The sequence below is a fragment of the Nerophis lumbriciformis genome, linkage group LG30 (genome assembly GCF_033978685.3).
Source record: "Nerophis lumbriciformis linkage group LG30, RoL_Nlum_v2.1, whole genome shotgun sequence".
Lineage (NCBI taxonomy): Eukaryota > Metazoa > Chordata > Actinopteri > Syngnathiformes > Syngnathidae > Nerophis > Nerophis lumbriciformis.
Window position 1 is genome coordinate 9,145,764 of NC_084577.2, and position 24,851 is coordinate 9,170,614.

The window sequence follows — 24,851 nt, forward strand, 5'->3', positions numbered from 1 at the left end:
TCTGTTCACTACTTTCCGCAAGGTAGTCTCTCCTCTTCCCCGACATAGCGAAGAGAGACCCAATGGGAATGATGCCAGGAAGGCATCCCAGCTCTGCTGGAGCAGGGTCTTGGGGAGTGCTGTGACCAGAGGGCCTGGATCTCTGCGTGGTAGGTGTTCATCACTGCACACACTCACCATTTCGGTCTTTTTGAGTGCAACATCCAGCTACTGACAGTGTACGCTGCATTTTCCATACACTTAAGCACTCAAAAAGTGTAAGTATGAAAGTGTGTAAATTGAGACACAAGCTTGGAGCTTTACACATCTTCACACACCAAAAAGGACTAAACATGTTTGATAACAAAACTGTCACCTGAATCCATCATCAAGCTTAACCATAGTAGCAAGAGTAAATAATAGCAAAGAATAAAGGTTTTTTGTTTCATAGATAAGAGAGGAAATAAGTGTATAAACCAGGACATTGCCAAAAATATGTCAGCACTGTAAAACCTCATGAGCACCATACTTACAATTTATAAAGTGACACATCAACATTTGACCATTACAACATTCAAACTTTGTTAGTAAGGCTTCAATATTGATGTCTAAACAAACCAACAGAAAAAACTATTCACTAGCTTTAATTGTAAGTTAGGCTACAATATTGCTTTCCAAACAAACCATCAGAAAAACAATCAACAGGATACATTTCAACTCGGGATGGTCCAATCCGATACTCTGGGTTGGTATAATCAATTTTACTGCATTTGATATCCCCTCCAATCTGATTTTAAAAGCCCCAAATATAATATTAATGTTAAATATATGGTACGTTAAGTTGTATCTATTTTTTTTTTTTTTTGCTGTCATTAAGGTATACACCACAGTGAAGTGTGGAGTATCATTGTACACTGAAATTGTAATTACAAAATCCCACTTCAATGTTATTTTGAAAGGTGCTGCTGCACCTGGTGCCCATGTAAAAACGCTATTGAAAGATGTCTCCCTTAACTATGCAGCGCTTTATTAAAACTTAAAAATTTGAGTTTCATTTTCAATAATTTGTTTTTCTTCAGAGGAGCAGAATATTTGTTGCAGTTTGATTATAGAAATGTCTATTTAAAAAAAAGTACTGTACATGCATACAAATCTATTTATATAACAAGAAAGGAGAAACATATCGTAATCGGCATATTCTATGTTGCAATATGGATATCGAGCCATCCCTAATTTTTCAACCGCTTCGAAGATGCTTGTTCAGTTTGCAATCCACCACTAAACTTGTTGCCAAGGTTTAGGATTTACTTCTAGCCGGTTTCAGCTTCAGCGGTCACAACAATCTGATACATGAAAAATATAGTTCTGGACCCACAAATGTTGAAACAAGAAATACAATAAGGGGAACAAAACAAAAACTAAAATCCTTACACGGTTTACTACATAGATTTTCAAGTTTGGGACCATGTGAATTGCCTGGAGGACATGAAACACAATGTGGTAATTTAAGTCAGTCTTGACAGACAACACTGACATAAAAAATACAGTTTTTTTCTGCTTTCCAAGAATGCACTTATCTTACTGTAAAAACAACAACTTATCCATTAGGTTAGCAAGTTTAAAATGATACTTGTATTTATTTTGTCAACCTGATGCACAGCACAACCTCAGGGAGGTCCACCTTACACTTTGAAAACCACTGGTTTAGGATATAGAAATGGGCACTCTCCATGGTTCTGGATTTATAATGCCTTACCTGAGGATGCTTAGTCTAAAACACTCAATAATGCTACTGTACACAACTGGAAAAAATAACCAAAGTACAGTCATAGCTAGTGCTACTGCACCCCGAAAAAGAGGTTTTGAGGAAGCCATACTTGCCAACCTTGAGACCTTCGAATTCGGGAGATGGGGGGAGTGGGGGGGTTGAGGTGGGCGGCGTGTAGCCCGGAAGAGTTAGGGATGCAAGGGATTCTGGGTATTTGTTCTGTTGTGTTTATGTTGTGTTACGGCGCAAATGTTCTCCCGAAATGTGTTTGTCATTCTTGTTTGGTGTGGGTTCACAGTGTGGCGCATATTTGTAACAGTGTTAAAGTTATTTATACGGCCACCCTCAGTGTGACCTGTATGGTTGTTGATCAAGTATGTCTTGCAGTCACTTTTGTGTGCATTCAGAAGCCGTATACAACACGTGACTGGGCCGGCACGCTGTTTGTATGGTGAAAAAACGGACGCGTCCACAGTAGAGGACGCTAAAGGCAGTGCCATCACGGCACGCCCTTAATATTGTTGTCCGGGTGAAAATCGGGAGAAATTCGGGAGAATGGTTGCCCCGGGAGATTTTCGGGAGGGGTACTGAAATTCGGGAGTCTCCCAGAAAAATCGGGAGGGTTGGCAAGTATGGAGGAAGCAGATTATTAAAAAAAAAAGTAAGTCATGACTACAGGAATATATTTTCCTTTACAATTAAAATGGTAAATTGACAATTATAATACATAAATGTTGTAATCATAACAATGTATTGACAGTCCACCTAAAGAAGAAGACTCCACTTCCTGTCCTTTGAATGGAAGGAAGGGGTTCCTAACAAAATGTTGAGCTTTACATTGGCTGGTATTTGGGTGAAGACTTCAAGGCCATCACCAATGGTCATTCAGCTGTCACCAAGGTAACCATGTTAGAATGGCGTATGGCAGGATCTGAAATGCATAAAATCAATTGTTTTTCACTGGATGGCTGGTCCAAAAACAGCAAAAACAAAAACATTGAAACCTGTTTAAGTCAGCCCTCACCTGTCTTATTATAGAAAAAATGTTGACATAAAATTTGAGATCCAACGAGCTAATTCCTTTGAAAAATGTATCCATTTATGGCCCCATATGTTTAATATTGTTAACTTAATTAGCGCTAATCAGCATAAAACGACAACAGCAATTTAACTATGGTCTTGTTAAACAGCATTAAAACGTGCACATTGACTAACAGTGCAAAGTATACTTTAAAATAAAAACATGGCAAAATCAACCAGGATTCTACCACAATAACTATAAAATATGTTTTTAAATATTGATAGCTACCACGAAGAACGAGTTGGTGTATGTGCGACAGCTTTATTTTCATAGTAGTCAAGCCAATAAATTGTTGCAGCAACCTTTACAGACAATAATATAAAATGTATGAAAACAGACACATTTACTCCCCCTTTTTCGTTTTACAAATGTGGGAAAACAATGTCCACAAACTGCAGTAGGTTTATAAATCCTATATTATTCCCAATTCCACCAATATATCTGTACGAAGTCGAATGTACATGTGTAAATATATCCCTTGTTTCGGTTTCAGTTTCGGTTAAATCGCCAACCGCTTATGTTGACATCAGTAAGCCAACGCCAACGGGTTTCACTGTACTCTTAAAGGGGTCATATTATGCAAAACCAACTTTTCTTACCTTTTAGCATCTCTTTTATGTATTTTGGAACCTAATAACTACCGGAAATTTAAAATCAAACCCTGAAGTTTTGATATTTAAGATATTTTGATATTGAAGATATTTATAATACAACCTTGCCTTCAGTTATATTTCCTCCAAACGAGGAAGTGTTTAAATCAACAACAGATGGTGTACCAACGTGACTGTTAAAAGCACTCACTGCTCTCCGAACATTGAACTTACGATGTTGCTGTGCAGACCTTTTTTACTGTGTAGGGGAGTTCACATCAGTAATTATTGCTGCATCAACCAGCATTTATCTGTGCAGATAGACAGTGTAATTATAGTAGCAGGGGATTTTAACCACGCCAACCTGAAATCTGTCCTGCCCAAATTCCACAAATGTGTGAATTTACCCACCAGAGAGAAGAACACTTTAGACCAGGTCTACTGCAACATCTCCAACGCTTACAAAGCCGTCTGCCTCATCTGGGTCTCTCTGACCACCTGTCTCTCTCCCTCATCCCTGCGTATAAACCACTGATCTACCGACAAAAAACAGCTACAAAGTCTGGACTGAGGAAGCCACCTGCACAACTGTTTTGAAGTGACAGATTGGGGGGTTTTTGCAGAGGGATCAGACCTGTACAGACACACATCTGCAGTACTGGACTACAACAATTTCTGTACTGAGAAAGTGACAGAGACAAGAACTGTTGACATGTTCCCCACCAGAAACCGTGGCTTAACAGCGAAGTGAAGACCCTGCTTAAGACGCAGGATACTGCCTTCAGATCTGTGGACCCACAAAATTACAAAGAGGCACGAAAAAGTCTGAGGAAGGGCATTATGAACGCCAAGCGCAGCTACTAGCAGCGCATCAAGGCCCACTTCAATGACAACAACTGCAGAGACATCTAGCAGGGGGTTAAGATTAAGATCCTGACTGGCTACATTAACAACACCACAGCCACGATACCTTCAGACAGCAACCTCCCAGACACACTGAACCAGTTCTTTTCCCGTTTTGACCATCACAACGGGAACCCAGACACTCCCTGCTCCACCAGCGGAAAACAACCTGCTACAGCTCCAGCCACATCAGGTCAAAGCCATCCCGCGCAGGGTCTATGTAAGGAATGTAATGCCTCAGATGGCATCCAGGGGTGGGTGTTCAAGGCTTGCGCAGACCAGTTAGCAGATGTATTCACAAACATCTTCAACCTCTCGCTACAACAGTCTGTGGTTCCCACCTGCCTTAAATCAGCGGTCATCATCACCATACCCAAAAAGAACACAGTAAACTGCCTGAACGACTATCGCCCAGTTGCTCTCACTCCCATCATCACCAAATGCTATGAGAGACTCATTCTCTCCTCCAAGTCTGCCATCTTTGCTGACCTGGATTAATACTAGTTTGCCTACCAGGCAAACAGGTCAACAGAAGACTCTGTCATGATGCCGCTCCACAAAACCCTCACTCACCTGGACCAGAGTAACACCTATGTGAGGATGCTATCCGTGAATCGTTGTAGGACTGATTAAGAACAACGATGAGTCAGCTTACAGGGAGGAGGTCAAACACCTGATTAGTGCTCTCAGAACAACCTGGATCTAAACACAACCAAAACCTAAGACATAGTTGTGGACTTCAGAAAATCCAGGAAGACTGTGCTCCCGACCCTCTCTATTAAAGAAAAGGAGGTTGAGAGGGTGGAAAGCTTCTGGTTTCTTGGATTATACACATCAGTCGACTTCACCTGGTCCACCCACACATCTCATCAGATGAGGAAGGCCCATCAGCGTCTTTACTTCCTCAAAAAGTTAAAGCAGGCTGACCTCCCCCGACCACTGCTGGTCAACTTTTATAGAGATTCCATCGAGTCCATCCTGACCTACTGCTGCACAGTGTGGTTCACTAGCTGCACTGTCAAGGATAAGAAGGACCTGCGGCGGGTGGTGAGGATAGCAGAGAAAATAATCGAGACACCACTGCCCCCTTCTGTGACATTTACACCGGCCGACTCCACAAGAAGGCCAAAAAAATGAGCACTGACCCCACACACCCCAGATATGCCTTGTTCTTCCCCATCCCCTCGAGGTACACTCCCTCAAATCCAGAACCACAAGACTAACAGCTTTTTCCATCAGGCTGTGAAATCCATCCTCCCACCCAAAAACCAACACTGACACGCACGCATGCACGCACACACACACACACCCACCCCGACCCTTCCCCCTTCATTGCACTATGAACCTGAAGCGACTGATCCAGTTTACATCTCGTTGCACTACAATGCACGTTTACACTAGTTTTATTTACTGTGACTTAGTATTTTTGTATTGTTTTTATATTTCTATTGTTGTATTTTCTTGTGTGCCTTGCCTTAATGTGGAGCTGTGACAATGTGACTGTGACAAAGGATTCAATTAAATAAAAAATAAAAAACGGCACATTCTGAAGAGACAGTCAGAAAGCGGCTTAAAGATGGTCTGTATAACAAAATCTATGCAAAATTTTGACCAAAGCACCAACCACCATTAGATGTTAGGAAGTGTTTTAAATGTAAAAAAAACAAACACAATATCCATCCATCCATTTTCTACCGCTTATTCCCTTCGGGGTCGCGGGGGGCGCTGGAGCCTATCTCAGCTACAATCGGGCGGAAGGCGGGGTACACCCTGGACAAGTTGCCACCTCATCGCAGGGCCAACACAGATAGACAGACAACATTCACACTCACATTCACACACTAGGGCCAATTTAGTGTTGCCAATCAACCTATCCCCAGGTGCATGTCTTTGGAGGTGGGAGGAAGCCGGAGTACCCGGAGGGAACCCACGCAGTCACGGGGAGAACATGCAAACTCCACACAGAAAGATCCTGAGCAAACTACTCAGGACCTTCGTATTGTGAGGCAGATGCACTAACCCCTCTTCCACCGTGCTGCCCAAACACAATATGACCCCTTTAAATGTTACATAGTATATAGAGTAACAATGCATGTCTTTGTTCAGCAGGTGGTTTTTTTAAGTGAACATATGAGGTAGATGGCACACCACTCAGAAAAAAAGTTCAAAAATAAATGTGACAATTTTTTTTACGGTTAAGGGTTTTGAGAGATAATCCCAGAATTGTATAGTTAGTTTGCTTTATCCATTCCAAAACCAGTTTTGAGGTGTGTTTGGTCAGGTTGACACCTGACCAAACACACCTCAAAACTGGTTTTGGAATGGACTGTTGTTTTGCTGTTGACTTTGACAGGTTTTTCTCCTTCATGACGTCATCAACTTTATACAGTGCATCATTAGCACTGGCAGTAAAATAGCCCCAAAGAATGATGCAACAACCACCAGGCTCGACAGCTGCTGCAGTTTTCTTTCCTACTTCTTGTCAAAATAGCTCAAGCTTTGTATTGTACATACATACAATGCTTGTCCAGAAGGTATTTGGTTTGTCTGTGTGTGCAGCTGCAAACTTCAGTTGAGTATTATTGAGTTGATTTTGGAGCAGAGCTTGTTTCTTGTTTCTTTTCTTGGTTCTCCCGGAAATCTCCCGGGGCAAATACTCTCCGATTTTCACCCGGACAACAATATTGTGGGCGTGCCGTGATGGCACTGCCTTTATTACCGTCCTCTACAACCTGTCGTCGCGTCCGTTTTTACACCATACTATTTGCGTGCCGGCCCAGTCACATGTTGTATGCGGCCTCTGTTTATACACGTAAGTGACTGCAAGGCATACTTGGTCAAGAGCCATACAGGTCACACTGAGGGTGGCCGTATAAACAACTTTAACACTCTTACTAATATGCGCCACACTGTGAACCCACACCAAACAAGAATGACAAACACATTTCGGGAGAACATCCGCACCGTAACACAACATAAACACAACAGAACAAATACCCAGAATCCCTTGCATCCCTAACTCTTCCGGGCTACATTATACACCCCCGCTACCTCCAAACCCCGCCCCCCCCCAACTCAACCGACGCACGGAGAGGGGGTGGGGAGTGGCTTTGATGTGTGTGGGGCAGGGTTGGGGGGGCGGGGTTTGGTGGTAGCCGGGGTGTATAATGTAGCCCGGAAGAGTTAGGGATGCATGGGATCCTGGGTATTTGTTCTGTTGTGTTTATGTTGTGTTACGGTGCAGATGTTCTCCCGAAATGTGTTTGTCATTCTTGTTTGGTGCGTGTTCACAGTGTGGCGCATATTAGTAAGAGTGTTAAAGTTGTTTATACGGCCACCCTCAGTGTGACCTGTATGGCTGTTGACCAAGTATGCCTTGCAGTCACTCATGTGCGTCTGCAGAAGCCTCATATAACATGTGACTGGGCTGACACGCTGTATGTACAGGTTGTAGAGGGCGCTAAAGGCAGTGCCATCACGGCACGCCCTTATTATTGTTGTTTGGGTGAAAATCAGCAGACATTCGAGAGAATAGTTGCCCTGAAATTCGGTAGTCTCCCGGAAAAATTGGGAAGGTTGGAAAGTATGACGCTGTCAAGCGCCATTCATATAAAACTTGCGGGCCGCACCAACAATACATTTTCATATTAAGGTGCGGCCGGGCCGCGTGTATGAAACCCCTGGTTTATACATAGCACAAAGCAAAAAAAAAACTTTGTATGCAGTGTTATTTCATTTTAAATTTCAAAAGAGTTTTGTGGCTCCCATTGCTTTCTTTAATTTGTGAAACGGGTCAAAATGGCTCTTTGAGTGGTAAAGGTTGCCGACCCCTGTTCTAGAAGGTTCTTCTCTCCACAAAAGAATGCTCTAGCTCAGTGACCATCAGTTTAGATGCCCGGCCAGCTCTTGTAAGAGTCCTGGTGGTTCCAAACTTCTTCCATTTGTGGATGATGAAGGCCACAGGTGCTCATTGTGACTTTCAAATCAGCAGATATTTGTTTTGTGCCTCGAGACCATCCTGTCTCGGCGATCTACAGACAATTCCTTTGACTTCACGCTTGGTGTTTGCTCTGCCATGCACGTGGGACCTTCATGTATAGACAGGTGTGTGCCTTTCCAAATCATCCATCCATTTTCTACCTCTTATTCCCTTTGGGGTCGCTGGAGCCTATCTCAGCTACAATCGGGCGGAAGGCAGGGTACACCCTGGACAAGTCGCCACCTCATCGCAGGGCCAACACAGATAGACAGACAACATTCACACTCACATTCACACACTAGGGCCAATTTAGTGTTTCCAATCAACTTATCCCCAGGTACATGTCTTTGGTGGTGGGAGGAAGCCGGAGTACCCGGAGGGAACCCACGCAGTCACGGGGAGAACATGCAAACTCCACACAGAAAGATCCCGAGCCCAGGATTGAACCCAAGACTACTCAGGACCTTCGTATTGTGAGGCAGATGCACTAACCCCTCTTCCACCGTGCTGCCCCAAATCATGCCTTTCCAAATCATGTTCAATCAAATGAATTTTCCACAGGTGGACGCCAATTAAGCTGTCGGAACATTTCAAGGAGGATCAGTTGAAACAGGATGCACCTGAGCTCACTTTTGAGCTTCATGGCAAAGGCTGTGAATACTAATGTGCATATGATTTCTTAGTATTTTATTTCTAATACATTTCAAAATGCTCTAAAAAACAAAAAACATTTTACATTGTCACTATGGGGTCAAATTTTGAGGACAAAAATGAATACATGCCATTATTGGAATAGAGTTGTAACATAAAATGTGGAAAAAGTGAAGCGCTGTGAATACTTTTTGGATTCACAATTTATGGTTATGTTACCGTAGTATAAATACATTTTTTTCATGTGTTTTATACGTTCTACATTCCTATCAATAGCGCCTGTGCTTCCTCTTCATCCACCGTGTTTGAGGGTTGCAGAAAGAGTGCATAATTTTCCAAAAGTTGCTTGTATTTAGAAAAGGCAAGCACGAGAATAGCTTTCGTGGATGTGGCTATCTTGATTTCTGACCTCGTAACTGCAACGCTCATAATACAGCTGTGACGTAATTCCCAGCTCCGACTTCCAACTTCCGAGGTTAACGGAACACACTAAGTCGCAGTGTCTACGCTTTTGGACATTCCAAATTATATAATTTTGCTATATATTTTCTCCTCGGCCTCATTAAATAGAATATCTGAGAAAAATTTGAAAATGTATCCACGGTGAATTTATTTTATTAGCAACAATGTGGCACCATAGACTGTATGATATAATAAGCTCATTTGCAGCACATTGGATGAGTGGGTAAAGATTCTTACCATGAGTCAGGCTCGCTTTGCTGTTCATTCTCCGATTGAGTGACTGCTCTTCTTGATTGACATTCTTCCTCTGGGCACAGGCATATGAACATTAGGATGTCAATCTCCCATGAATAAAGTGTTATTTGTTCAAGGATGTCACATTTACAAACACAGGTAATAATGAACACAATTTTAAGCAGATGGTTTTAAAATGTTCTGCGCTAAATTTGACATATTTTGATCATTAGATGCTGCACTACAGCGGATAAAACAATGGGATAAACTTGAAATTAGCAATGAACTATTCATAATACCTGACCATTTTTAAGTCACTGATTTTCTTACCTTATTTTGGTTCAATCACAGGGCACAGGATGTGTGAGCTAATCTAATATTTACCCTCTGTGGATTAAAGACAATCCAAAACAAATGTTTGAAAATACAGTCAGGTCCATAAATATTGGGACATCAACACAATTTGAATCTTTTTGGGTCTGCACACTCACATTTAATTTGAGGATATTTACCTACAAATCAGGTGAACGGTGTAGGTCTGGGGTGTCAAACTAATTTAAGCTAAGAAAATCTACTCCCATGCGGGCCGGACTTGTAAAATCATGGCATTAAAACTTACCGGTAAAAATATATAAAGACAACTTCAGATTGTTTTTCTGTGTCTTACTTTAGCCAAAAACAGAACAAGCACATTCAGAAAAAGTACATCTTACAAATAATTCTCTTGGCAAAACACTTCAAGTTACGGTAGTTGAAAATTCTGAGGAAAAAAATTGGTGCACTTTCAAAAACACCATGAAGAGCACAATGAACTTCGACTTTGTTTCAGTGTTTTTACAATGCCAATAAAGGTGCCATATGTAATAATTTCATGTCAAGTCATTAAATGGCCCTGATATGTCAAAAGGCATTGATAAATAATGTTCTTTTCGAATTCCTTTATAACTGATAATGGTAGTTTAGCCGAGATATGCTGATACAGCCCCGAAATCTTGTTATTGTTTTCATTTCAATGTCCCGCCCTCCACAGTTTGACCAATTAGAAAGTCTGTGAGTGTGTCACATCTAGGTTGCCAGTTACGCACCGCCATCTTCGTCTAGCTACTGCCACTGGTAAAGTTACTAAACATGTCAGAACACAGTAAATCTAAAAGGCCTCGTTATGATTCTCAACTTATTTGTGACAAAGCCAGGAACAAAACCAGGATTTGTATCGGGATGCCTTTGAACGATGGAGGCGATTGAAGGCGGAGAAGATTTTTTCCATCTGAAGCCCAACTTGCTAATTTCCTCCTTGATAGGTAAGTCAGGCATTTACATTTTGTTATTACTTGTTATAAATGGAAATTGACATTTGAAATGTAAACTACAGTATATTGTCCAATACAGTCTATGATCTTGTCTAACAAAGCTAGTATGTTTGTGCAACGAATGCTTTGTGTGATGGTGCTTAGCTCCTAGTGTAATGCTTAGCATGCTAGCCTGGTCAATGACACATTGAAATACAGGCTAACGGGGGAAATATATGCCCGTATGTCAATGTGTATTTGAACTGACAGGGCAAAATATATTTTCGACAAATAAAACTGTGGATATGGGTAGAGTCAGTGCCTATTTCGTTCTTAATATGCTGAGGAAATGTGTTCTAACATCATGGCAATGTGAAACATATGGAGACAGCCAAATCACATGATAAAATAATTCTTAATTACCTTGGTAAAATGTCTCCTCTTTAGTTTTGGGCGTAGTAAGCATACTCTACTTATTTTCACCAGTATAACTATTGCTAGCGTTAGTTGTAGTTCGTTTAAGTCTTTGTTTTCTGATAGTACTGACAATACACTGACCTACTCAGTGATAGTACTGACAATACACTGACCTACTCAGTGGCCTAGTAGTTCAAGTGTCCGCCCTGAGATCAGTAGGTTGTGAATTCAAACCCCGGCCGAGTCATACCAAAGACTATAAAAATGGGACCCATTACCTCCCTGCTTGGCACTCAGCATCAAAGGTTGGAATTGGGGGTTAAATCACCAAAAATTATTCCCGGGCGCGGCCACTGCTGCTGCCCACTGCTCCCCTCACCTCCCAGGGGGTGAACAAGGGGATGGGTCAAATGCAGAGGACACATTTCACCACACCTAGTGTGTGTGACAATCATTGGTACTTCAACTTAACTTAATAACCAAATGATTGCCATTTGTTGTGATATTGTACCCAGGCATGACATACTTCTTCCTGAAAATAGCCTAATTTCTGTGTAAAATGTGTTGGTCAGAGATTTGTTATTGACAAAACGCTTGTCTATTCAACTATTATGGTCCCAGCACGTCAATCCCTAGTAAGAGGCAGTGGAAGTTTGAAGTTCCTTGAAATAGCCCAGTCAATCGAGCTGGATCCGGCTGCGTATCTGGCAACCTCATTCAAGGAGAGAGACAGGGGACTACATAATTTTGACCGTGATTGCAGTACCATTTCTGGCCACATTATTACATATAGCTCCTTTAAACTTTAAGCACCTCCTCTTTTGAATACTCATGTTGGCAGTTCATTAAAAACGTTTGGAAAAGCAATCGAGGGTTTCCTCAATCCGCCGCATTAGTGAAATTTGCATACTGCCACAACACATTCATTTATTATCATTCAGATAATACAATTATGTTAACAAATCAGTTATCAAAATGACACCATAGCTGAAACCAAGGTAACATAACTACAAACTTAACCAATGTGAACATAGTATATTGAAATAAATTAGAGCGAACACAATACATGTAGATACACATTTTTACAATGGAGTTCATGGTGCATGTGTTCAACAAATTGAAAACGCTGCATGGATCTCTAACTACAAAGATGATGGTCAGGTTAACTTAAGTCTTTGCATCTTACCGTTTTGTTATTTTATACGTTGAGTGGATAATCTACAATGAAAGAAGATATTGTGCGTCGATACTGCCACCATCTGCTGCCAACCACAACAGGAGTAGCTGATTGCACCTGTGCTGATTGGAGGAGCGGTAGCCGATCCAGAGGGCGCTTAAAGTAAGCTGACACTTCATCTTTAAACACTGTCATGTGTGACTGGGTTACTTTAATTGGTATTGCGACATCCAGTGGACACATTTAGGACAGCAGTTGTTCATAAAAAAAAATGCAATTTATTTAATATTTAGCAAACTGATCTTGCGAGCCACATTAAACCTGTTGGTGGGCCTAATATGGCCCGTGGGCTTACGTTTGACACCCCTGGTGTAGGTATCACAACAGATATGTGCCACCCAGTTTTTCAGGGACCAAAAGTATTTGGACAAATTACCAATCATAAATTAAATTTTCCCTTTTTAACACTATGTTGCAAATCGTTTGCAGTCCATTACAGCATGTAGTCTGGAATGCAAAGAAGTAACTAGACACCGGATTTTATATCTGCTGCAACGGTCTTCTGCAAATCGTTTGCAGTCCATTTACAGCCTATAGTCTAGAATGCAAAGATGTAACTAGACACCGGGTTTCATGTCTGCTGATGCTCTGTCAGACTTCTGCTGCAATGGTCTTCTGTTCTTGCTTGTTCTTGGGACATTTCCTCTTCAATTTGGTATTCAGCAAGTGAAATGCATGCTCAATTAGATGTCGGTCTGGTTAGCATTCCACTGATTTGCCTTAAAAAAACTATTTGGTATTTTCGCCATATGTGTCAGGTCATTTTCCATCTGGACTTTGAAGCACCATCATATGAGTTCTGAAACATTTGGCTGAATATGAGCAGATAATATTGCCCGAAACATTTCAGAATTCATTCTGCTGCTTTTTTCAGCAGTCACTTCATAAATACATATAATACATGGGAACCAATTCCAGTGGCAGCCATACACGCCCACACCATGACACTACCACCACCATGCTTCACATGCAAACAAGTAAATTTTTGTCTTATCTGACCATCGGCTATTGTTTCAGAACTGTAAAGTTTTTTTTAGATGTTTAGCAAACAAATCTGGCCTTCCTGTTTTTTAGGCTCACAAATGCATTAAATCGTGTGGTGAACCCTCTGTGTTCACTATGGTGTAGGGCTGAAACGACGCGTCGACGTCATCGACGTCATCGGTTACGTAAATACGTCGAGGACGTTTTTGTTCGTCGACGCGTCGCATATTTACGTCACACTACCGTCATGGCGGAGCGCAAAGCAGACGATGCGAGCGGTGCGAGCGAGGGGAAAAAAGCACGCCAAAAGTCGTCAAAAGTGTGGGAGTATTTCAATAAACGGCCTAAGAAGAAACGCTACTTTTACTCCGCTACTTTTATCTACATTCAGCTCGCTACTCGCTACTAATTTTTATCGATCTGTTAATGCACGCTTTGTTTGTTTTGGTCTGTCAGACAGACCTTCAAAGTGCCTGCCTTACTGGTGACGTTTCACTTCGTTCCACCAATCAGATGCAGTCACTGGTGACGTTGGACCAATCAAACAGAGCCAGGGGTCACATGACCTGACTTAAACAAGTTGAAACAAGTTATTCGGGTGTTACCATTTCGTGGTCAGTTGTACGGAATATGCACTGTACTGTGCAATCTACTAATAAAAGTTCCAATCAATCAATCAATCAATCAAAAGTGTGAAGGAAAAAAGACCCTTTTTTATTTCAACCGTACACCCCGTCAAAAGCCTAAAGACTGACTGCACAGTTCCTGTCTTCACAATAAAAGTCCCGCTCCATCGCGCCTGCGCTTTCAAAATAAGAGTCTCCGAAAGCCAGCGCAAACAAGCTAGCAAGCTACGGAGTTTGCCGCCAATGTATTTCCTGTAAAGGGTATAAAAACGAATATGGAAGGTGGACAAATAAGATGCCAAAAAACAACCACTTTCATGTGGTATTAGACAGAAAGGAGGAACTTTTTTTCTCCTCCATTTGAAAACGTGGACGTTACCAGCACTACTGTCTGATTACAATCAATGCAAGTTATCAGAATCAGGTAATACACCAACTTATATTCGTGTCTTCATGAAAGAAAGGAATCTATATGTTAAACATGCATGTATAATTATTAAAACACCTTTAACATGTAAACAAAAACGGCAAAATAAATAAATATAAATTATATACTGTATATATCAATGTATGTATATATAATATATATATATATATATATATATATATATATATATATATATATATATATATATATATATATATGTGATATGTGTGTGTATGTTACTCAGTACTTGAGTAGTTTTTTCACAACATACTTTTTACTTTTACTCAAGTAAATATTTGGGTGACTACTCCTTACTTTTACTTGAGTAATAAATCTCTAAAGTAACAGTACTCTTACTTGAGTACAATTTCTGGCTACTCTACCCACCTCTGCTAATAATGTTGTTGTATGCACACTGTGTCGAGCGGAAATGGCCTATCATAGCAGCACAACGGCAGCGTTCTTGCCATCACCATCAACTAGTCAATCGTCCGCGTGAGTATACGTTGTCATCATTACACAAAAACATGAATGTGTCATTTGTATCTGCGTTGTAAATTCATAAACTAAAGCACCGTTTCGCTCTGAGAGGAGCGTTTGGCGTGCCTGTTCAGTGTTTACAAAGACGCGCTCCTCTTTAACGCTAACGTTAATTAGTTGTGCAAATACCTTTTACAACATTAACAGTTACGTATACTATGTACAAACAAACAATTAACTTTCACTTTAATCATACTATCATTGTTGTGTTATTAAGCAAAATAAGCAAAAGTTTTACTTTTGTTGAAATGTTTACACTGTTGTTACAGAATATTTCGTTTTGCACTTTTTTGTATTGGATGTTTATCTTTATTTTTGCACATTTTAGCAAATAAGCAATACTTTTACTTTTGTTGAAATGTTTACACTGTTGTTACAGAATATTTCCGTTTTGCACTTTTTTGAATTGGATGTTTATCTTTATTTTTGCACATTTTAAAGCAAAATAAGCAATACTTTTACTTTTGAAATGCTTATACTATTGCAGAATATTAAGATTTGCACTGGATGTTTACTTTTATATTTGCACATTAAAAAGCAAATAAGCTACTTTTAATTTTGTTAAATGTTAAAAGTTTTAAATGTTTCCATTGTTACAGAATATTTTGTCATGTTGTTGTCAATGTTGACTGAGTGGCCATACTTTTTTTTTTGTAAATAAAAGCCATGCCTTTTGAAAAAACTGGCCTACATTTATTTTTACATCTTCATTTTAACTAAAAAAAATAATCGGTAAAAGGAAAAATAATCTATAGATTAATCGAAAAAAAAAATCTATAGATTAACCGATTAATCGAAAAAAATAATCTATAGATTAATCGATAGAAAAATAATTGTTAGCTGCAGCCTTACTATGGTGTGTTCGCTTGACTGTTGACTCTGATAGACATGCTTGATCTGACCAACTGTTGTGCAGGCTTTTTCTTCACCAGGGAATAATTATTTGCCAGTCAACTGCAGTTGTTTTCTGTGGTCTTCCAGTGTTTTTTGTGTTACTGAGTTCACTGGTGTGTTTGTTCTTTTTAAAAACGTTCCAAACAGTTATTTGGTCACACATAATGTTTTTGCTATCGCTCTGATGGGTTTGTTTTGATTTGTTTTGCCAATGACTGCTTGCTTGACAGCGAAAGCTCTTCGGATTTCATATTGAGAGTTAACAGCAACATATTCCAATTGCAAATAGCACACTTCAAATTAAACCTAGACCTATCATCTGCTCCTTGTACATGTGATACAGAGGTAAAAACACACCTAACCATGGAACAGCTGAGCAGCCAATTGTCTCATTACACATTCCACTGTTCATCTGATTTGGATGTAAATACACTTAAATTAAAGCTGAAAGTAAGCAGTGAAAGCACATCTCATTTGTTTAATTTAAAATCCACTTGGTGGTCAAACCCTGTTTCCATATGAGTTGGGAAATTGTGTTAGATGTAAATATAAACAGAATACAATGATTTGCAAATCATTTTCAACCCATATTCAGTTGAATATGCTACAAAGACAACATATTTGATGTTCAAACTGATAAACATTTTTTTTGTGCAAATAATCATTAACTTTAGAATTTGATGCCAGCAACACGTGACAAAGAAGTTGGAAAAGGTTGCAAAAAATACTGATAAAGTTGAGGAATGCTCATCAAACACTTATTTGGAACATCCCACAGGTGAACAAGCAAATTGGGAACAGGTGGGTGCCATGATTGGGTATAAAAGTAGATTCCATGAAATGCTCAGTCATTCACAAACAAGGATGGGGCGAGGGTCACTACTTTGTCAACAAATGCGTGAGCAAATTGTTGAACAGTTTAAGAAAAACCTTTCTCAACCAGCTATTGCAAGGAATTGAGGGATTTCAACATCTACGGTCCGTAATATCATCAAAGGGTTCAGAGAATCTGGAGAAATCACTGCATGTAAGCAGCTAAGCCTGTGACCTTTGATCCCTCAGGCTGTACTGCATCAACAAGCGACATCAGTGTGTAAAGGATATCACCACATGGGCTCAGGAACACTTAAGAAACCCACTGTCAGTAACTACAGTTGGTCGCTACATCTGTAAGTGCAAGTTAAAACTCTCCTATGCAAGGCAAAAACCGTTTTCAACAACACCCAGAAACGCCGTCGGCTTCGCTGGGCTTGAGCTCATCTAAGATGGACTGATACAAAGTGGAAAAGTGTTCTGTGGTCTGACGAGTCCGCATTTCAAATTGTTTTAGGAAAATGTGGACGTCGTGTCCTCCGGACCAAAGAGGAAAACAACCATCCGGATTGTTATAGACGCAAAGTTGAAAAGCCAGCATCTGTGATGGTATGGGGGTGTATTAGTGCCCAAGACATGGGTAACAAACACATCTGTGAAGGCGCCATTAATGCTGAAAGGTACATACAGGTTTTGGAGCAACATATGTTGCCATCCAAGCAACGTTACCATGGACGCCCCTGCTTATTTCAGCAAGACAATGCCAAGCCACGTGTTACATCAACGTGGCTTCATAGTAAAAGAGTGCAGGTACTAGACTGGCCTGCCTGTAGTCCAGACCTGTCTCCCATTGAAAATGTGTGGCGCATTATGAAGCCTAAAATAACACAACGGAGACCCCCGGACTGTTGAACAACGTAAGCTGTACATCAAGCAAGAATGGGAAAGAATTCCACCTGAGAAGCTTAAAAAATGTGTCTCCTCAGTTCCCAAACGTTTACTGAGTGTTGTTAAAAAGAAAGGCCATGTAACACAGTGGTGAACATGCCCTTTCCCAACTACTTTGGCACGTGTTGCAGCCATGAAATTCTAAGTTAATGATTATTTGCAAAAAAAAAAAAAGTTTATGAGTTTGAACATCAAATATCTTGTCTTTGTAGTGCATTCAATTGAATATGGGTTGAAAAGGATTTGCAAATCATTGTATACCGTTTATATTTATATCTAACACAATTTCTCAACTCATATGGAAACGGGGTTTGTATATAAAACGAAAAAGTTTTTTTTAAATGTGTCAATTTCCCAATATTTATGGAACTGACTATATGTTGCAGTTTACTAGTTCAATACATCACTATTGCTACAGCTTTCCGAATTTATAAATTAAGAGTTTTTTCCGATTATAAAAGGTGGATACCTTCACTAAAAAAATTACAGTAAGAATCACTTAAAAACTTTGTATTATGTGACTTTAATATCTTACCACACGAGTTTCCTTCAACATCGTCAAGGAGATTGGCTGTGGAATTAGCGGTCCCCAATCTGGTAGGCACCTTGATTAAGAAAAGTTAATACTGCAAGAGAAATACTGTTCTTTTATAAGAAGCTTCATTGATGTGAATTACAAAACATGAGACCTAGGCCTACTGACAGGACAGATACGTGGATAAGTAGATCGCAAAGTTTAGAAAACAAACATTTCATTTCGGTATATCAGCTATATAGATAGTATACAGTGCGCCAATATGAGAGGTTTATGTAAGTTACAACAAGGATACGAATGGTGCTTTAGAAGCATTCTCCTTTTTGACTTTCTTCTTTTGGTCTTCTCAGAGAAGGTTTTGGCAATTTCAAACAGCTTCTTTCTTGTGGCTGAAAAAAACCCAGACAAATAATTTGGTTAAATCATTTTAAAAGGCATCAAATGACCATTAAGGCCACTCCATATGTAAATATCTATGAAAAAGCTGTATACGTACATTTGCCCATATGTTTGAGTTTGTCTCTAAACAGTGCATCGTCTGACACAGCCTCCAATGAAGGTGCAGATAATGGTTCTCCTGCAGGAAAGACAACACTGACACACTGTAATCCTACTGTATATACTATAGATATGCAGGCTAGAATACACAGCTACAGATGTTTTTGTCAGAAGTTTACATACACATCATGGGAATAAATATATCTATTCTGGGTCATACATTATTTCTTTGAACTGTTTTTTGTTATTGTGGTGTCCAAGCTGTTTTTTAACAAGGCAGCATACAGAAAAATTGAACAATGCATAGGTGGAGAGATATGCTAAACTAATTGAACAAAACTTACACATTTCAGATTTATGTCATATGTGACGGAGCAAATTAGTGTAATATATCAAATTAATGAATGTATAACATTTTTAGAATATGCAGTCTAAAGAAACAAGCTGCAGGCTATAAATGGACACTGGATCGCATTTTGGACAGCCCTGGATGGAATAATGATACAACATACATTTTCAATAAGGGTGTGATTGGACCTATAGTAATCAAACCATTTAGTTATTTACCTATTTCTATTGAGAATATAAAAAAATCAACCAACTTGGCACATGAAGACAAATTACGTTAAAAAGGATATTAGCTTTGCTGTCCTGTTAAGTACAGCAATACAATTTAAAAAGAGCGTCGGACTCAGTGTGGCTCTGTCTGGATCGCTGCACGAATGTATCAAAGCATTCATTTAGCGTTGAAATGAGGCACCGATAGTTACTTCTTTTTTCAGTCTTCTTACTACTGTGTACGCAGGCACCGGTGCCCTTAAGAAACACAGTTTCAGTACCCATTCCTATTCAGGACACGTTGTTTTGAAACAAATGTTGGTAATTCCTCTAGTGTAAAAAAGCAAAAAAATGTATCTTCTTTGTATCCAAAAAATATCGAATCATAAACTTTGTGCATTGTTGCACTCCTAATATTTATGTAATAAATATTTTTAGCAACTTTATTTAGGGTAACGGGAAGCAGCGGTTACTTTTTACATGTTATCTATCATCCAATTTTGATATAAAAAGTTAGTTTAAGTGTAAAAGCTATATTGTAAATACAATATATACATACGACAGACACATACATAAAAAAAACAACTGTTTCTACGTAATCAGGATGTGCTAAGGCATCATGTCACATATTGAACCCAAGGGTTTCTGCAGGTATCAACAATATTTAAAGCAAATTATAACACATTTCTTTAATGCCCATGTCCTACTGCAGATACAACTTATATATAGTCAAAAGCTTACAATAGTCAGTATTAGGGTTGTACAGGATACCGGTTCAAACAAGGTACAGCGGTACCAAAAAATTAAAAACTGCACTATACTGCCTTTTGAAAATACCGGTACTTTTTAGCATCCAAATGCTGCCGTGCGGCGGTGACATACTGAGGAGAGACCCATGTTGAGTGTGTCAGAGCTCACACACACTAGAGCGCATACAAGCAGAAACAGTGTGGAGAGGAAGATGGCAAAAAACTGCATTTCTACTTATTAATAAAGAGGGTGGATGAGACACAATATGGGGGTGTTTGAGCTTCGAAACTAATGGTAAATGTGACGCATAAAACACAGAAGCTCCGCGCTGCTTTAAATCATGCCTCGCCTCAGTGGCAATACATTTAAACTAAGGTAAACATTTAAATAACAAGCATACAGATGTGCACAGAGTTTAAAGAGTGGCAGGTATTGTTAACAAGCTTCCCTGCTGTGCCGATATAGATACGTGGATGCGCATACAGCTGGTTGGCTTGTGGCCAAATATTAGCGCAGTCAAAACCGCCAGTAGCATAAACTATTGCAAGAAAAAAGTCAGAATTTTGTAACAAGTTCCCACAATTTAATTTGTGTTTAATCTTAAAATAATGCGTGCTTTACTTGTTACATGTGTTATCTGTGTACTTTTAGCCTTAGTATGGTTTTTAGTATTCATACTAACTATTGTATTTCTCATAAAGCACAAACCAAAATCAGCAATCATAAATTTTATAATTTATGTCAATAAAGCTTTCTATTATATTTTAAACTAATCCTAAATTCAGGCAGGCTATATGTAATATGTAAAATTGTAAATTGCTCTTTGAGCGCAGTAGGAAACTTATGTTTAATGTATCATGTGTATATATATATATACCCAAAACCAGTGAAGTTGGCAAATTGTGTAAATCGTAAAAAAAAAAAAAACAGAATACAATGACTTGCAAATCCTTTTCAACTTATATTCAATTGAATATACTGCAAAGACAAGATACTAATCGCTCGAACTGAGAAACTTTGTTATTTTTTGCAAATATTAGCTCATTTGGAATTTGATGCCTGCAACATGTTTCAAAAGGGTGAGGGTCACCACTTTGTGAACAAATGCGTGAGCAAATTATCGAACAGTTTAAGAACAACATTTCTCAACTAGCTATTGCAATAAATTTAGGGATTTCATCATCTACGGTCTGTAATATCATCAAAAGGTTCAGAGAATCTGGAGAAATCACTGCACTAAACAGCAAGGCCTTGACCTTCGATCCCTCAGGGGGTACTGCATCAAAAACCGACATCAGCATGTAAAGGATATCATCACCACATGGGCTCAGGAACACTTCAGAAAACCACTGTCAGTAACTACAGTTGGTCGCTACATCTGTAAATGCAAGTTAAAACTCTACTATGCAGAGCAAAAGCCATTTATCAACAACACCCAGAAACGCCGCCGGCTTTGCTGGGCCTGAACTCATCTAAGATGGACTGGTGCAAAGTGGAAAAGTGTTCTGTGGTCTGACAAGTCTACATTCCAATTTTTTTTTGGAAACTGTGGACTTTGTGTCCTCTGGACCGAAGAGGAAAAGAACCATCCAGACTGTTATAGGCGCAAAGTTCAAAAGACAGCATCTGTGATGGTATGGGGGTGTATTAGTGCCCAAGGCATGGGTAACTTACACATCTGTGAAGGCACCATTAATGCTGAAAGGTTCATACAGGTTTTGGATTAACATATGTTGCCATCCAAGCAACGTCTTTTTCATGGACGCCCCTGCTTATTTCAGCAAGACAATGCCAAGCCACATTCTATATGTGTTACAACAGCGTGGCTTCATAGTAAAAGAGTGTGGGTACTAGACTGGCCTGCCTGTGTAGTCCAGGCCTGTCTCCTATTGAAAATGTGTGACACAATATGAAGCCTAAAATACCACAACAGAGACCCCAGACTGTTGAACAACTTAAGCTGTGTGTATATATATATTATATATATACACACAGAAATATACATACATATATACACATATACAAATATATATACATACACATATACAAATATATATACATACACATATACAAATATATACACATACACATATATACACATACATATATACAAATATATATACATACACATATACATATATACAAATATATATACACATATACATATACCGGTACCTATATATATATATATATATATATATATATATATATATATATATATATATATATATATATATATATATATATATATATATATATATATACATATACACATATATATGTATGTATACATACACATACATATATACAAATATATATAATAATAAATGATAAATGGGTTGTACTTGTATAGCGCTTTTCTACCTTCAAGGTACTCAAAGCGCTTTGACACTACTTCCACATTTTACCCATTCACACACACATTCACACACTGATGGAGGGAGCTGCCATGCAAGGCGCTAACCAGCACCCATCAGGAGCAAGGGTGAAGTGTCTTGCTCAGGACACATACACATATACAAATATATATACATACACATATACCGGTACCTATATATATATATAGACACACACACACACACATATATATATATATATATATATATATATATACATATACACATATATATAAATGATAAATGGGTTGTACTTGTATAGCGCTTTTCTACCTTCAAGGTACTCAAAGCGCTTTGACACTACTTCCACATTTACCCATTCACACACACATTCACACACTGATGGAGGGAGCTGCCATGCAAGGCGCTAACCAGCACCCATCAGGAGCAAGGGTGAAGTGTCTTGCTCAGGACACATACACATATACAAATATATATACATACACATATACCGGTACCTATATATATATATAGACACACACACACACACATATATATATATATATATACATATACACATATATATAAATGATAAATGGGTTGTACTTGTATAGCGCTTTTCTACCTTCAAGGTACTCAAAGCGCTTTGACACTACTTCCACATTTACCCATTCACACACACATTCACACACTGATGGAGGGAGCTGCCATGCAAGGCGCTAACCAGCACCCATCAGGAGCAAGGGTGAAGTGTCTTGCTCAGGACACAACGGACATGACGAGGTTGGTACTAGGTGGGGATTGAACCAGGGACCCTCTTGTCGCGCACGGCCATTCTCCCACTGCGCCACGCCGTCCCATGTATATATACATACACATACATATATATATATATATATACACACACACATACATACATACTTGCATATATATATATATATATACATACACACATATATATACACATTATATATATATATATATATATATATATATACATACATATATACGTATATATATACATACATACATACATATATATACATACTAGAGATGCGCGGTTTGCGGACACAACCGCAGAGTCCGCGGATAAACCACGGGTCGGGCGGGTAAAAATAGATTTTAAATAGATGCGGGCGGGCGGCGGTTGAACCAATTCGGAAATATATATACATAGTTAAATGTTGTTACCCACATACGAAAAACGAGCAGCACTCTTTGAAACAGTCAATTATTCATCAGGCACTGCAGCACAACACAACAGAAGAAGAAGAAAAAAAGAAAAAGATGGCACCGCGTCCCAGCAACAAGTGGCGCAAGTGAGCGCTCCTTCAGCGCAGCAGGGCGCATTTTAGAGGCCAGGCGCTCTCGCATGAATCCTGGCACTGTAGATGCCATTTTATTCCTGCATAGTGCTAACAAAAAAAAAAGTAAGTCGACATACGGTTGGATATGTTAAACGAATTAGTCTACGTTACCTAGGCTATACCAAATAAGCCCATGTCTAACCTATATTGAGTTCGGTCAGCTGAATAATTTTGATGGTTACGTGTTGTTTGGGCGCACTACAATGCAAAGAAATTAAGGCAATTGCGTTGTTTATTGTGTTTTTTTTCTATTCGAGATATACTACTATGTGTGAATAATTATTTGGCCTCGCTTTCAAGTGAAGCGCATCTCCGATTGGCGACAATGTAAGGCTATTTAGCCTGCTCTGTTTGTCGCGACCGTCTATTTTCATTATAATTCAAGTTTGATGATAAAGTGCAGTCTGATGGGTTTGATTTTCCCCCTTCAGCTATTTGCCTTGGCCAATAAGTTGCAGGTAATTTATTATTATTATTTATTTAATTTATTTTTGTTTAAATAGAGATGACATATATATGTTATTGTATAATTTAAGTTTGTGCGCGTGATTGACAGCCTAAGGCTTATGAGGCACATTTTTTTTTTTTTTTTTTTTTCAACTTAAAAACGTATGAGCCTATGCCTACAACATAGGCTATGTGTTTATCTTTATTTTCCTGCCTGTCGTTGACAATGGAGATTGTCTGATATTTTGTCATGGCTGCAGATCAATCAATAAAGGTTCATCTTTGTCGCGAAATTGTTCACTGTTTCACTGTGCACCCCGCCCTCGTCCCTATTTGAGCATTATAACATTAACAAGTTAATATTCATTGAAATAAATTCAGAAATTTTTTTTTACCTAACGAAAATATAGACCTAGTCTTTCTAAAACATGTTTTTAACTTCTTAAAAGCATCGTTCTGCTTGCTGCAACTGCGCACACAAAGTGTGAGGAACGCACTCCTGATCTGAGGGCATTGGCAACAATAGTCAACACTTTCT

The 24,851-nt window shown here is 39.1% G+C and overlaps 1 protein-coding gene across 3 annotated transcripts in view; it reads right to left on the minus strand.

The window, feature by feature from the left end:
- Window positions 1–590: 590 nt before the first annotated feature.
- The window catches only part of cuedc1b (CUE domain containing 1b), a 42,138-nt gene continuing 17,877 nt past the window's right edge, over window positions 591–24,851 (minus strand). For all 3 annotated transcript variants that reach the window (XM_061925503.1, XM_061925501.2, XM_061925502.1), the window contains 5 exons: window positions 18,854–18,934; window positions 18,653–18,746; window positions 18,358–18,416; window positions 9,651–9,720; window positions 591–2,678 (listed from right to left, as the gene is read on the minus strand). In XM_061925503.1, coding sequence (XP_061781487.1) covers window position 2,678; window positions 9,651–9,720; window positions 18,358–18,416; window positions 18,653–18,746; window positions 18,854–18,934 — 305 coding nt within the window. In that variant the 3' untranslated portion in view covers window positions 591–2,677. The remainder of the gene's footprint in view (window positions 2,679–9,650; window positions 9,721–18,357; window positions 18,417–18,652; window positions 18,747–18,853; window positions 18,935–24,851) is intronic.